Source organism: Meles meles, chromosome 1, assembly GCF_922984935.1.
Source record: "Meles meles chromosome 1, mMelMel3.1 paternal haplotype, whole genome shotgun sequence".
Classification (NCBI taxonomy): domain Eukaryota; kingdom Metazoa; phylum Chordata; class Mammalia; order Carnivora; family Mustelidae; genus Meles; species Meles meles.
Window position 1 is genome coordinate 173,589,944 of NC_060066.1, and position 16,039 is coordinate 173,605,982.

Below are 16,039 nucleotides of genomic sequence, written 5' to 3' on the forward strand. Positions count from 1 at the left end.
CCACTAGGTTCTGTATGTCCCCAAAGGGGTCTTGCTGTATACAAGTGTTTAAGAGGTCTATTTTACTGAGCAGATTAACCTTCTCATTGCTTTTTTAGGCTTTACAAAGCCATCTGTCCTGGTGGGGTGGAGCTGTGAGCTCACTGGGGGAAGGGCAGGATGTCCATTACCCTAGCTGAGGCCATAGGGGCTGGCTCAGGGTAGGTGCCCAGTAAAGACTAAGTGAATGAGCTGTTGCTGCATCTTGGAAATTGGGACAGCTTTACCTGCAGTTATAGCTGATTAAATGACTTATTCGGCAAGTGTTTTCAGAGTCCTACGTGTGCAGTGCTATTTGTGTGTGTTTGTGTGTGTGTGTATGGTGAGGGAGGGAGCGCAGAGGACTCAGCTCCTGGACCCACTGAAAGGTAGAACTGGAAATGCCGGTCACCTTCCAACTGTCTTGCTTTTTGAAATGGAAACAGAGGTCCAGAGTGAGATTATGATTTGCTAAAGCCACATGGCCTGTTGACCGCACAGCCAGCACAGAACTTCTGAGGTGGGTAAGGGCTTCCTCTTACCCTCCCTAGTTGCAGCGCCCTACAAGCACCTAGTTGGAGGGGTTGGTGAGCTACCCTTCGACGTTTCTACCTCTTCTCCTCGTACCATAAAAGTAGCAACAATTCTCAACTCCTAGTCTCCAGACACACACAAGACTTTGAGGTGCTCTATGGGGCCCTTGGCCCTTGACCTGTTTGTAATGGGCAGGTTGGTTGACATCCTATACCTATTAGAGGCAGCTGGCTGGTATAGAAGGGAGAGCACTAGACTGGGAGTCAGGAAGCCTGGATGCTGCTGCCAGTTCTGCCACACCTGAACAGCCCTGTTTTGTACAGGAGGGAACTGAAGCTCCGAGAAGGGAACTGAGCCACTGCTTCCAACGTGAGAAGTCCTATTCTTTAGGTGGTGTTCTTTCCATACATTGGACAGGGCTCCCCGAGACACTGCTGTCTGTGAGGGAAGCCCCAAATCTAGGCCTGGAAGGAACTTAGATGAGTGGGTCTCAACCCCCAAGACTCTAAGATTTCCTGGGAGCTTGCTAACAATCTAGGCGCTGGGGCCCTACCCCAGACAGATGCACAGATACAATTAGAATATTTTCTGCTTGGGACCCGGCATCTGGTTTTATTTGTCTTTTTTTTTTTAATAAAAATTTTTATTTTTCTAAAAAGTAAGCTCTACGCCCAAGGTGGGACTCGAACTCACGACCCAGAGATCATGGGTTGCATGGTCTTCTGACTGGGCCAGCTAGGTGCCCGTTTTTGTTTGTCTTTCAACTCTAGAGTTTGGGACCCTCTAGGCTGGACTCTACGGTGAAAAACACCATGAAAACAAAAACGTAAGAAAGTGGTCGGAGATCCCTGGTTCTCGTCCCAGCGCTGCCGCGGACAGGCTGTGAAATACCGTGCAAGTTCTTGAGTGAGACGCTTGGATTCTGCAACCAAACTTTCAAAGCACTTTCACATCTGTTACCTCCGCGCGCAGGTTTCGCCGATCCCATCTGATGAGAAAACTGACCTCGGAGAAGGAAAGGGTCCGGTCTCAGCCGCTGGGCCAGGCGGGGACATAGCCTGGCTCTCCTGACGCCCAGTGCGCTCCGCCGCCCAGCCGGCCCAGCTCGGACGACAGGGCCCTGCCTCTCCAGCCTGCGGCGCCGCCCTGCCCGGCCAGGCGGCCGGAGGGCAGCGGGCAGCGCAGGGCTTCGGCAGCCGCCGCCTGTCAAACCCTCCGCCCAGCCCCGCGCCCGGCCCTGCCCAGGCCCCCAGGCAAGGAGGCCCCGCCCTCGCGCTGCGATTGGCCTCTGCGCGCCAGCCTCATCGAGCCAGTGGCTGGAGCGGCTGTCCGGCAGGTCTGGGCCCCGCCCCTGCCCCGGGATGCCGCCCCGCAGGACGCGGCGGCAGCGCCGGCTGCGGGGGCTGCGGCGCCAGTGGAGGCGCGCCGAGTTGTGCGCCCCGCGAGCTACAGCCGCGGCGGCAAGGTGAGAGGGGGCGCGGCTCATGATCCGGGGAGGGGGCGGGCGCCAGGGCCGAGATCCGAGGGTAGGGTCCCAGCGACGCCGGAATCGCGGGACCTTTGGAATGGCGCGGGAGCGCAGCGAGGAAAGGAGAGTTTGGGGGCCCCGGGCCCTTGTTCCAGGAGCGATGTTGGAAGGGCCAAGACTCTGTGGAGGGAGACCGAGCGCGCGTGTTTGTGTTGTGTGAGCCGGTGAGGTTGCTGGTGTTGCTGAGTGTCTGAGCGGGTGAATGAGAGAGCAATTCGTGTGGCACGCCGTGTCCCCAGTGTGCATTTGCGGGGGTGTGTGGTATGTGTGGGAGCCAGCGTCCATGGGCGTTACCGACTTTGTGCGGGTTTGCGCGTGCGATGGGTTCAATTTCTCTGCTGCGCGTGGGAGTGTGCGTGTCTCCGTGTGCTCGTGTTGGGTTGGTGCCGTGGGAGTGAGCGCGCATCATCGGACGCCCACTCTCGGGGCTTGGGTGGTCGTGGGTAAGTCTCGGAGGGTCCGCGCCCCAGACCAGTAGGTGCGCAGTTCATCGTCCCTGCGCGCAGCCGGGTCCCCGGAGCGCCCAGGAGGCACGCAGCCCCTGACCCACCTGGAGTAGCCTCCGCCGGTTCGCCAGAGTCCTGCCCTGGAAATCCTAGTTGCCGCCCGCTCCTGTCTCACTGGGTGACACCGCACAGGCGCTCTCACAGCTCCAGGCCTCAGTTTCCCCATTCTTCCTTTGAAGAAAGCCGGTGTTGGTGGAGGCAGATTTGAGCGGGAGGGTGCACGGGCTTCTCGGAATGCGCTGTGGCGGCGGGTGTCCAGGGCCCTCGACACACCAGAGAAGTGCGAGTCACTCTGTGCCGGGAAGGGGCTTTTGCGGGATCAGGTGGGTTTGTCAGGTTAAGGTAAGTGTGGTGGGGCTAACCCATTTTAGATATGGGGAATAAACCGAGGAGTGGTGGTGACCTGCCCAAACCTACCCCGGGACTAGAAAGGGGGCTGTTCCCCTCATTCTAACGCGCGGGTGCTGTCTCCCCTCTCCAGGAGCCCGGCACGACCCCCGGCGGCCCGCCCTGCCCCTGCGCCATGCACTGCGAGGTGGCGGAGGCGCGCTCAGACAAGAGGCCGAAGGAGGCCCTCGGCGCTCCGGGTCCAGGCCGCGGGCCCACTGGCCTTGGCGGTTCACACATGGCCTTCAGGGTCACCGTGAGCGGCGGTGGCTGCGTGGATGGGGGCCAGCGTGAACTACTGCCCCGGCCGCCTGTGCCGCCGCCGTGCGCCCACGACCTCCTCCGGCCACGGAGCCCCCGAGACTTTGGGCCGTCCAAGGCCGCTGCCGCCGGGAAGGGTAAGTCTGGCCCCGCCAACGTGCCGGGCAGAAGGTGTGGAGAAGTTCGGGCTGCCTGGCCAGGACACCGCACACCTTCGTGGGCACTTGGTGGTACTTTCTCTAGTGTTTATGAGTTTTTCTCTAGTGGTTTGGGACTCGGTCGTCATTATAAATGATGGCTGTTTAAGAAGCATCTAATTTAAACTCAGTAAACCTATTCTGGAGAAGGGTGTGTATAGAAAGTCCAGATTACATGATTTTGTGTCTGTGTATTTCTGATAAAAGTTGTGTGAAACTTACAAAAAATCTTATAAATTAGGGTGACTAGCAACTCGAGTATCTCTGAGCTGCCTACAGGCATATTTGAATGTATTCCGATGCTAAATAACAAAAACCAGAGGCTTTCAGCAAGACCTCTCCCCTCTTGGAACCTCAGTTTCCCTTTCTGCCAATTAAGGAATTAATTATAGCAGATGATTTCTGGATTCCTGATGGAAAATTTTATGAACCTGTGATCCAGCCTGAGTCAATTTCTGGCTTAAAAGAAGGATTTCTGATTTGAAGCTTCAGAAGCATAATCTTTGGTCTGAAGTTCCTTTGCAATATCCTTCCTCTACCCAGTAAGGCTGGTGGGTGTAAGGTGCAGGCCCCAGTAGGGTTCATGGGCTCAAAGTCGGCGATGATGCAGGCATTCTCATGAACCCGTTCTCATCACAGTTAATTATTATTTAGCCATTATTTATAAGTTTCATGCTGACAGATAATTAACCAGAAATTGGGGAAATTGTTAAGATGCAGGTCGGGCCCCCCTCCCCCCACCTTATTTTCTCCCTGAGAGAAACCAAGGCTTGGGGTTTCATTATTTTATCTTTTTGGGCATCTTGGTTCTATTCTCAGGTGATACTCAAGGAAGACAAAGATTTCTTTTGGCTCTATAGGCATAAATCCTTTAGCATCAGCCCCAGCAACTTAGAAAAGTTAGGGTGTCTTGGTTTTAGAGATGAGAGCTTCTTCTGGGAGAAAATAACCAACTTCCCAATTCAGGCAGTGGTAAAATGAAATGAACATAAACGGTGTTTTTCTTCTTACTGAAAACACCTAACTTTGTAGAAGAGTGCAATTTGTTGCCTCATTTTCAATGTTAGTCTCTTCTCCAACAGAGAGGGATCCTGTTTGAAAGGGTGGACACAGCAAACAATGGCTTCAGAGTATTATTACTGGGGTATGCATAGGAGGTGTTCTTTTACTGGGGAGAGAGGAGTGGCGGGTAGCAAGACATGAGTAACATTTGCTGTGCTGAGCTCTTTCGCTTGCTCTGTTCCGCACATAATCCTCCCTTAAGCAGGTACCTCCTGCAGTGTTTTAGGTTTAAAAAAATCATAGCTGTCCCTGAAGACGGAGTTCTCTTAGGACCTGGTGAATGGCTCTCCTAAATGTGGTCTCTGCTCAGAGCCGTGGTTAGAGACCTCATCAGGCTTTGCACATGAACTTCCTACTTCCATTCTTCAAAACCCCAATTATTTTAATTTACATTCCCCTTCCCCCACCAATGTCTAATATATGAGATATTTAAGTCAGGATTGTATTTGGAAGGGGCAGAGGAGAATAAAGGGATGGGAGGAACAGCCTCTTTCTTTGTATCCTTAGATGGTCGTTCTGGTTAAGCTTTTGTAAGAGGCTTCTAAACTATTTTCTTCACGGTCTCCAGTGAGGCTGGTGGTGTAGAATTTATCAAACCCATTTGAAAGATGAGGAAATTGAGGCCTGAGAGTGGAGAAAACGTCTCTTGTGTAAAAGGCCACCCCAGGGTCTGGGTGGGAGTTCTCTGGCCAGCCTTTGATCACTGACCTGGGCTTGAAGAAATTTCCACCATGACCTTCATCCTTCTAAGCGAGTTCTTTCTCGAAGTCCAGCCCCTCAGTCATCAGAGACAAAATGAACTTCCCTGCAGGGCTTCAGCAGTTCTCTTAAAAATGTCACAAGGAACCTTACTGCCCCTGCTCCCGCAGACCACGTAACCCTTTGAATTTTCGGTGTCTAGCTCCAAATCATAGGTTTATTTGAAACAGATGCAAATACCAATCAAAAAATATCCATGGACTATGCCCCGCCACCTATGATCTGTGGGAGCTTGGGGGGAAGCTGTTCTCTCTCTGAGCCTTAGTTTCCCCACTTATCAATTTAGTGTGAGACCAACTTGGAAAGACTGAGGAGAGCTTTAGTAAAAGGGTCACTTCAGTGTCTTGTTATTGTGGGGATTCCTCTGGGAGTGTGTTTAACGTGCTCAGCCTCTGGTTTTTCATTTGCACGAGAGGTAATAATGTCTCCTCCCAGGGTAAATCTAACGATGGTTTTAAGAATGCTTTATAAACTTAGAAGCTAGAATGGGTCACTTTTATTAATTCATGCCAGGACACCATGCTAGGGTAAGTGATACTTGCGGTGAAGGGGGCAGGGAAAGGAGGCAGAACGGTTTGATTTTTAAAATATTGAATGTGAAGCTCACTCTAGGGTGCGCTGGCCGGGGGAAGCCGAGAGGAGCCAAGCTTCAGGTCTTTTGTGTCCACGTCTGCCTAGAGAGAAGACGGTACTGCTCCGTCTGGGGTCAGGTTTCAGATGAGCTGTCTTCTGCTTCAGATAGACCCTAACCGAGGAAGGGAGCGAGCCCTTGAGTCTAGCAACTCATCATATATGCTGGGCTTCTCGGCGTTTCCAGATCTGGAGTCAGGAGGCGCTGGGGATGGTGCAACGTCATGGACTAACATTGTCATCATTTACAATAAGAATCACGATCTGTTTATGGCAGAGTCCCGTTTATCCAGATTCCAGGCAGCTGCAACGGCCAGATTACCAGATGCTGCATTTTTCTTTCTTATTATTAAACACCCAACACTGTGCTTTTGGAAGTCCTGACAAGGAAAGAAGGTAAACATCTGGGCTTTATGGAGGCAGACGGCTTTGTGGCGATGGCCTGATGACGCTTGTTCCCCGTGCACAGTGCTTTCCGGTTTCCACCGTGTGTTCCCACACATTCTCTCATCTGCCCTCACGCCAGCTGTGCTCTGCCTACCTTGTGGGCTGCTCTAAGGGGAGATGTAGAGTGCTTTGCAGTCTTTAAAGTGCTGGGCACATCTTGGCTGTCATGACTCTGGCTCCCATTTTATAGATGAAGACACTGAGGCTCAAGGATGTGCTCAAAGCTACCGACAGAGAGTGGGAGTTTCTTTCTTCTTTTCTCTCTCTTTTTTTTTAAAGATTTTATTTATTTATTTGACAGAGAGAGATCACAAGTAGGCGGAGAGGCAGGCAGAGAGAGAGAGAGGGGGAAGCAGGCTCCCCGCTGAGCAGAGATGGTGATGTGGGGCTCCATCCCAGGACCCTGAGACCATGACCTGAGCCGAAGGCAGAGGCTTACCCCACTGAGCCACCCAGGCGCCCCTGAGAGTGGCGGATTCTAAGCCTCTCTGTTCCAAATATTCGATTCTGGTTCCCCAGCTTGCACCTTCTACGTGTGTGTATTGGTGGCTGAGAGCTGGCATAGTGGATGGACTCCTGAATATTCCCAGAGAATTTAAAATATTTTTGCTTTTGGTGTTTCTTCTGTCCTTTTTGGAAGTAATACCTATGCCATAGTTAGAAAACTTCTTAGTTTACCGTTTGTCCAGAGTTGCTCTTCCCAGACTACGCCAGATAATGAGCTCACTATTTAATTCACAGCGACTCTCTGGGATCCTTTCAGTGTGCTGAGACGGGGCAAGTCTTAGCAAAAAAAAGGGGCCGAGGATCGTGACACATGCGTGTCACTGCTATTAGTAAACAGCCATCGTAACATGGCTGTAAATGCCAAGAAGTAGTCAATCTTGTAACTTAAAAAAAATAGCTAGTATATAGATTTTTTTTTTCTCAAAAAAAAAGGAAAACAAAATGCAGTTGTAGTTTGTGTGCTGGGCATTAGAGGCCGGCGGAGAGTAAACGCGATGGTTTTGGTGGTGTTACCTGGTAGAATTTCTTCATCCAAATCAGAAACCCCTGTATGTCCTGGGGAGGCTTTGGAGGGGCTAGCGCACCCCTAATAGAAAGGTATGAGTTATTTTGAAAGCATTTACCCCCTCCGGCTCTGGTGGGCAATTTGCTTGCATTTCATCCATTTTAAAGTGCTGGTCCTGCGATCCGGAAATAATCAGATCCAAATTTTTTCAGTGCTTGAGGTTTCAAAAAAGGGGGAGAAAAACCTGCTGGCCAAATGTCAGGCTCTGTGAGACAAAGAGAGACATGTATGTGTGTGGGTACACAAACGTGATAGGAACATGTTGCGTCTACAGTCCTGAGAGTTATGTATCCGACAAATCTTTTATAGACGTGTAGTGGAAATAGAATTCCCAAAGATTCCCCAAGAATCCTGGGCGGGTAGAATTTCTCTTCCCTTCCTGCCTCCCAGGCTCTCCAGAAGCTGCTGGGACTTGGCATACAAATGGAAAGGAGACCATCACAGGAGATCGTGACTTAATTTCAGCCTGGTCGTTTTTGATCAGTTTACCTGTTGTGCTTTGCTGGGCTGAGGTCTGAGGACCTTTTAGCCGTGGCGTCGTATAGATAGGCTGTGTTGTTCCATCTGTGATTTAAAAGCATAAGTTTCTTTATATGCTGTGGTTTTCCTTCACACTTCTGAGAAAAAAAAAAAAAAAAAAAAAGCCCACCCTGTCTTTGACTTATTCATCTCTCTGCGTTATATTTGCGTGAGAAGCTAAATGAGCCAGCACACTTAGTTTTACAGTGCGTTAAAATCTCATTACAGGCATAAGTGCACAATGAATCATTTAAAAAAATATATTCTTATGTTCTTTGTTCTGAATGTTGCATAATTATCATCATTTTCTTCGGTTTTATTTTGTGGAGTTTGGCCAGCATCCTAGAAAAGGAGAGAAACTAAAGTTTTCAATCCTTTTTTGGATAGGATTAGGAAAAAAAGAAACAACAAACAAATAAATACCAAATTTATTTGTAAATTGACCAGTGACTATTGCTAATTGTGGCTTTTGCATAGAGAGGGTGATGGCTCTTCCTTCCCTCAATTTTCTTGGACCAGAATCTCCTTTTTTGAAACTGGTGGTATTTCAACAACCTCACCTTATATATATATATATATATGATTATATGTGAACATTAGATTATGTGGTTTGTTCATTTATTTTGCTAATATAGATTTTAGTTGCAATGAGTTTGGACCTGGAGAGTTGTGTTGTTTCTTTTGGTAGGGGGTAGTTTATTTTTGTGCTTAAAGAAACAAAGACATTTCGGTTCAAGGGGGGAGAAGAAATGAAACAAACTTCTGCAGTGGGCTTTGAAAACTTCAACTGCCTTATGCAGAAAGCACAGCTGTAATACCAGGGCCAGGAAAAAAAGAGCAAACTCCTGAAATATTCGTGCTGCTCGCCTTCACTGTGCTAATGATTCTAGCAGTTTAAAAACGGACTTCTTGTTTATCAACAGTGGCTGCGCGAATTAATAGTTTACAATGAATTAAAAAAAAAAAAAAAAGCTCTCAGCATTAGAAGCAAAGTCCGGGACTGATAGCTGAAAAGGGGGAGGGTGGTTGTAGCTGTTTTGGTCTCCCTAGGCCTTATTTATAAGAAACTGAAAGGAAACAGACCTGGGATGGGGTGGGGGTGGGGAGAATACAACCCTAACCCAGTGGTCTTACAGTTTAAAGTCTCCGAAAGCATCTGTTTTCTTCTTTCCCCCATCTTCCCCTAAACTCCAAAGGGTTATTCCTTCAGAGGGTTTCCGGCGGATCGAGGCAGATTGTGTTAGCATTACGAGCTGTGTTTTTAAAGTCAGCATTTGAGTCAGATGCACTGAGGAGACCTTCAGTCCGCTAACTGAATAATGCATTTCCTGTATGGCCTGAATTTATTTGGTGGTTATGGTTGGGCCTGTCTGGAGTGAACACATGCACCATTGTGCAGCCTCGATGCATGCGGACCACGCTCTTGGCTTTGAGTCTCTGTTTCCCCATCTGTAAAATGGGAAACAGTTGGACGGGATGGTCTGTTGTCCCTTCCTGCTCTGAAGCTCAGGGATTCCACATGAACTGGACTGGGGAAGTCAGGGAGGATCGAGGCTGTGGAAAGAAGTCACCTTCGTCTCAGACTTGACTTCTCTTTTGAACTCTTGAGTCCTGAGGCTGACTGCCGGAGAAAACATAAGTGTGAGGGGGGCAGTCAGCTAATCTTTACTGAGCACCTACTGTGTGCCAGGCTGGGCACTGTAGCTTTGACTGCATTTAATGATGCCCAATTACCCTGTGGGAAAAGGAGGCATTATTCTAGTTTTCCAGATGGGGCAACTGAGGCTTGGAAAGTTTAAGTGATTGACCCCAGTGATAAGCTCACTAGCTAGTAAGTCATAAAGCCTGGAGTTTGAACTCAGCTCTGTCTGACAGCAAAGCCTGTACTTTCCCGGCTAAAGCACAGCACTCTTAAGGACAGGCTTTAAACCCTAGGCGCGAGGAGTTGCCGTGTCTAGAGAGTGGGCCCCCCATCCCGGGGGAAGGTGGTAGAAGGCTGCAGGCTGGTCCAGACAGCTGTTCCCTGGAGGAGACCATTCTGAGTCTCTGCTAACAGGCCGAGGTGTGACTTTATGGGCAGACTGTCTGCGTCTGTCCACCTCCCTGCTGTAGAAATGGGGGAAAGAGCATTTCCCAGTCGTGACATGGGGTCCTCAGGCAAGGATTCCCTGAGGCTGTGGAGGGACCCTCTAGAAACAGCTCCTTCTCCAAAGCAGCAGAACACTTACACATCATAGTGGTTATTGCAAGTTCTAGTCCCTTTTGGAGCCTTTCCCACAGTTCGGGGCGATTCCTTGCCCAGGCCTGGTTGCGATCTCCCTTTCTCTGCTTCTGAAGACACCTTTCGATGTTTGAAGAGAATTTCTCTTAAGGCCCACCACACCTATGGTAGAACGCATGCTTCATTGGCCTGTGGCGGAAGATCTGCTGAACAGTCATTTCCTGTTCAGTCACAGGACGAAGAAGGGCTTGGGAGGGAGAACAGCCCAGGAATCAGAGTAAACGTGAGCGTTAGTTTGTGGGAAATGGGTCTTCCATGTCAGACGAAGAATGAATCAAATGACCCCTAGGGGAAGGAAAAGTCCCGCTGCTGGTTTGTGTCTGTGGCCTTGCATGAGGCCTTGCACACGTCATGAGATGGTGGACATTCTCGGAGAATCACACTTACTGCAGGAGTCTTTATGGCCCCAGCCTTCTTTGCCTTTGGATGTTGACCCTGAGTCTGAAAGGAAGAATAGGAAGAAGAATCAGGAGGACGCTGGTTGCGATGTAGCCCGGCCTCTTCCTACTTGTGTCTTTTTAACGACTAGATTACTCTTTTAGATGTTGTTGCCTTTTTTTTTTTTTTTAAATAACAGGTTTGATGGAAAATAAAGCTTTAGCAAGAAACCAGGGAGAATTATAAACCTTACTTTTAAAAATACAGATCCCATTTGCTGTTTTAAGCTCTCCGGAGGGCTGGAGAGTGGGTTTGTTTTGGAACGTTGCTGGACTATATGAATTACTTCTCTGAGGCTTGGGTATTTAATACCTAGTAGAAGTTTGTGTAAGAGCTGATGATGTATTTTGCCGACTTTCCAACCCTGTAAATAAATTACATGTGCTGGCCGAGGTTGCCAGGATCCACTGTGTCAATTGAAGCTTAATTTTTATCCCAAACCACTTAATACTTTTGTCCTAGCGAGTAGAGAAAGTTACCGGGTCTTGTCCAGCAGCGGGCCCATTCCAAGACAGAGACGGCTTCGCGAGACTGTGAATAGGCCTCCGCGGGTCCAAGGATCTTGACACGGTTTTTTGGTGATTAAGTAGCTTCAACGGTCTCAAGCCCAACCCTCCAGGCAGAGGATGATAGTATAATTTTAAGTGTATCGTAAAAATGAAACTCGATCGCTTCCACTCCCCAAACCTGCCTCACTCCCCTTCTCTCTGGAGAACACGGCCGTAATTATGTGTTTAATCTCAAGACCGCCTGTGCATTTTATCTTATTTGAGTGCAAAGCCCAGGTAATAACGTCGGCATTTCCAGTGCGAAACAAAATAGGGTTTCTAATTTGGAGACGCTATTAAATATTTCATGCTTCAACCAAACTCAATTCTTTTTTTCCTATAATAAGTTTAAATATTAATTCTCTGGAATGTCAGATGCCTAAAGCTAGGCATTTAGTGATCTGCAGTTTCAAGTATCTCGAAGAAGGTTTATGAAACAGGATATTTCACTGGGAGGGATGAGTTGTGTGTTTCAGAGATATCTGAATTCAAGGCAGCGTCTTCAGATTTACTTTTTAAAGGGAAAAGGTCGTAAAATAAGTTGCTTTATGTGCTGAAGGATTAAGTGGCTTAGGCTGAAATAACAGCAGGGACTTGACTGTTTTTCCCCCTTATATTTTAACAATGCTTTCTGGGGGAGGGGGCGGGTCATTTTCCTGCCCGCTTTTCTCCTCCCCCATCACCCTGCCCCCCACCCCCAGCAGCCAGATGGCTTTAATTCTAACCAAATCCCACGCCGAGGCCAAATGATTGATCAAACAGTCATTTGTACTTACGTAGCACTTTTTGTGAGAATATCTCTGCATTGGAGCTTCTCACCGGGGCTGGCTCTTCTTGGGGCCTTTAGGTGGTTGACTTCCAGCAGGCTGAGGGGCTCGGAGAGGCAGGGGTCCAGGGGTGGGCGGAGAAGAGAAATCCCAGACCTTACTATCCAAGAATTCCTTGCTTAAAACTTTTTGTTACTTCCCATCCTTGACAGCAGGGGTATCCCAAGTTTTCTGAATACAAGGACACGAGTCTTTCCCCAGTCCACAGGATAGCAGTTATATTTTTAGCGTGTGTTTATGGACAAGATGCCTAATGAGGTTATTAGTTTTAAGCCCTCTTTTAAATAGGTTGGTATTTTATCATCCACTTACCTGTCTGTAGAGACATCCATTTATTTTCTGGTCTTTAGTGCATGCTTTAAAGGTCACCTCTGATACTACAGCTTGGTTCATAGACTGGTAACCGGTTGGCCAGTGGGAAAATCTGAGCCCTTTGGTGTGATGTTCAAGGCTTTCCCAGTAGTCCAGCTCATCTCTTCCTGATGCCTGCTCTGCTCGTTCTCCAGCAGTGTTGGACTTTTCCTTACGTGGCTCCAGACCTGGGGTTTTTCTCTTTCCTTGTCCTTCTGTCTTTATAAACTGGGAGCTGCTTCTGATTCATCTCTGTACCCCTGTGTCCAGTACCAAGTCTGGCACGAAGTACATATCTGAGGGTGCCGGCTGAGGCTGTGGGCATGGAAGTAGGCCACCGGGTTTGAATCCTAGCTCTGGGGACTAACTTGGGGAACTTGGGGCATGTCGTTGAGCTCTCTGCTCCTCGGTGTTCTTATCTTCAGAATGGTGATAATAATAGCAATGATCTCACAAGAGGATGAAATGAGTTAATACATGTAAAAGCACTTCAGTGCAGGGACTGGCCCATGGTATAACGCTCAGTAAATTTTGGGATTATTATTATTGTTGTTATTGCTGTCATGTAAATGTTTGGTAAATAGAACCTCTTGGAAGGGCTTTCCAACATGACCAGAGAGGCCATGTTGTTACTTGTGCAAATGTGGCCACATGGCATTTGGAGTCAGAACTGGGTTCAGCCCTTACTATGGACTACTTACTACACCACTTGCTGAACCTTGGCCAAGGTCATTAATGGTGAGCCTCGGTTTTCCTCATTTGTAAAATGGAGGTAATTCCTATCTCCTAGGGCTGATGTGGGGAGCACCTAGCTCAGGGGCCAGCACCCAGTAGGCATGTAACAGAAATGAGCTGCTGTTGCTGCTGGTCTTACTGAGAGAGCCGGCACAGGTCCGCAGGCCTCACTTCCTCTGATGCTCTTCTACAGCACAGTACCCTATCCCCTCTCTCTGGTGCTTGTTTTTCTTTTCTTTCCATTTTTTAAATAAAAGATTTTATTTATTTATTTGACAGAGAAAGAGAGAGAGATTACAAGTAGGCAGAGAGGCAGTAGGAGAGAGAGGAGGAAACAGGCTCCCTCCTGAGCAGAGAGCCCAATGCAGGGCTCAATCCCAGGACCCTGAGATCATGACCTGAGCCGAAGGCAGAGGCTTAACCCACTGAGCCACCCAGGCGCCCCTTGTTTCTCTTTTTTTGGTGAAGTTAGAGGAGTAAGGACTCTGGAGTCTCGGAGAGACTAAGGTTCTGATCCAAGTGCTGGAGGACACAGATGTGATTGGTTGGCATCTTGGCCTCACTTGGGGCTGTGGGGAGGTAAGAGGCTGTGGTCGCTGCTGATGCGGGCATGGGCTGCCTCAGTGTAGCTGTCTGACCGGTCCTGGCTCTGGGTAGTCCAAGACCCTCACACTGTCTGTGGTGGCTCTGGTGTTCAGCAGCAGGGGGAGGCGGGAGGGGGGATGGGAAGGGCCAGGAGGCAGAGCGCCCCGCCCCCTGTTTATTGGGTTGGGATTTGACTTCTGACTGAATACCCAGCTGGACTGCTTTCATCCCCCTTCCTTAACTTGTAATGCCATTACTGATCTGCCCCCCCTTCCCCACGCATGCAGGTGCTTCCAATTGTTGAACCTTATTGTGAGTAGAGAACCCACAAGGCCGTTTAATTCTTTCTACATTTACTCCTTGTGGGGAAGCATCAGCACCCTCATTTTACACATGAGAAAAGCTGAGGCCCGGAGAGGCTAAGTGCCCTGCCCCAAATTCCAGAGCTGGTAGCTGCCAGTCTCCCTCCAGGATCCTGCCCTTCCTCACACCTTGCTACCTCTGTGGGTCCCCTTTCAGTTCCTTCGGACGTCTGCTGCTTGGGCCCCATCTTAGCTGTGCATCAGGGTCGAGAGACCACCTCTTCCAGCCAGGATTTCCATCCCCTCTCCATCCGCCGACTGCCCTTTGTTACTTTTCTCTCACTAAACAGTCAGGTCTTACAGATGCTTGGGTCGACGTTTTCCTCTGTATTGAGACCATGGGCTTCTTGGAGCAGGTCTGGAGTGAACGCATCTCCGCCCTGCAGAGGGAGTGTGGACCAGAGAACAGAATGAACGCAGGACCCTGGCAGAATTCATCTGTCCCTTTCCAGTCAAGGGACATTTTCCTGGGGCTGTTCCTCAAGCAGATTTTCGGGAAAGCAACCTAGAGTGGGTTTCTATTTCTGACACTCACCTTCTCATTTGTAAAATGGGACACAGTGAGTCCCTGCCCAGCCAGTCATCAACAGCCTATGGGGTACAGTGTGCGAAAGTGTCCTGAAAACGGGGAGGGCCGTTTGGGTTTGCTTGTTGGTTGGTTCTTTCATCAGCGCGTACTGAACGGCTTCTGTGGCCCAAGCCTTGGGTTGGCCCTGGGGACTCCATGGTGGTCTGACAGAGCCCTTGCTTGCATGGAGCTTATAGTCTGGAGAGCAATGGACAGTTGGGTGAGTGTGTGCGTGACCTCTCCCAGCCCGGCTGGGTCCCCATTCCTCCTCTGTGCAGCTTCACCGCCTTATCACCTGCTTTGCCATCCTGAGCAGCCTCCTGAGCTCAGCCAGTCTAATGCCTCATGACCTGGGACCGTGTCTCTGAGCCTGGCTGTGTGTAGGCATAGGAAATGGAAGTATTTGCCAGCTTAGCTCCCCTTGCAAAGCTAGTGAGAGACTCAGTGATGTCTGCGGGAAAGGGCAGGACACTCTGGAGGAGGGTAGTCAGTCCCAAGGAGGGGGATCACCTTTGCCAGCCCCTTTCTTGTACCCGTTACTTGCTTAAACTTTCCTCTTGGAGGGAATGCCCTTTTTCATCATCTCTGGGAATATAGGCCGAGAACTTTCATTCTGCGAAATCTTTTAGAGTCTCTCCTGTCCCAGCCTCACATGCTTCTCTTCCCACTCCTCCCAGTCTGCTGGTGGAAGGTGGCTCTGGCTGCTCACACAGGAGAGCTCTCAGCTAGAGAGACCCAGAGACAAGTAAATTCCCATTGTGTGACACTGGGCATGGGGAGGGGGCGGTGGGGTTGTTAGGGGCCCTCCTTCCCTCCACCCTCTTCCATTTTCAGTATGCTGTCCAGATCACTTACTGAACACTGCCAGACACTGGATTATCTTTTTTTTTTTAAGATTGTATTTATTTATTTGACAGACAGAGATCACAAGTAGCAGAGAGGCAGGCAGGGAGAGAGAGAGAGAGAGGTGGAAGCAGGCTCCCTGCTGAGCGGAGAGCCCGATATGGGGCTCAATCCCAGGACCCTGGGATCATGACCTGAGCTGAAGGCAGAGGCTTTAACCCTCTGAGCCACCCAGGCGCCCCTGGATTATCTTTTTTAATTGATGACTTTAAATAAAAATTTCCCCCCCATTTTTGTATTCCCGCATCTTCACCAACACTTGGTATTGTAATTCTTCTTAAATGTAACCATTCTGGTTGGTGGATGGGTGGTGGAATCTGTTTTAATTTCTGAATGGGCAGTAATGTTGAACATTTTTCCACATGCTGATTGACCACCAGTCTACCTCTTTTGTGATGTGCCCTTTTAAGGCATTTGCCTATTTTTTTATTGAGTAGTCTTTTTTAAAAAAAGATTTTATTTATTTATTTGGCAGAGAGAGAAAGAGAGGGAGAGACAAAGATCACAAATAGGCAGAGAGG

General features: G+C 49.2%; 1 protein-coding gene across 1 annotated transcript in view; it reads left to right on the forward strand.

Annotated features, from left to right (window-relative positions):
• Positions 1-1,948: 1,948 nt before the first annotated feature.
• GLIS1 (GLIS family zinc finger 1) overlaps positions 1,949-16,039 on the forward strand; it is a 218,288-nt gene continuing 204,197 nt past the window's right edge. The window contains exons 1-2 of the mRNA XM_045998143.1: positions 1,949-2,017; positions 3,068-3,371. Coding sequence (XP_045854099.1) covers positions 3,110-3,371 — 262 coding nt within the window. The 5' untranslated portion in view covers positions 1,949-2,017; positions 3,068-3,109. The remainder of the gene's footprint in view (positions 2,018-3,067; positions 3,372-16,039) is intronic.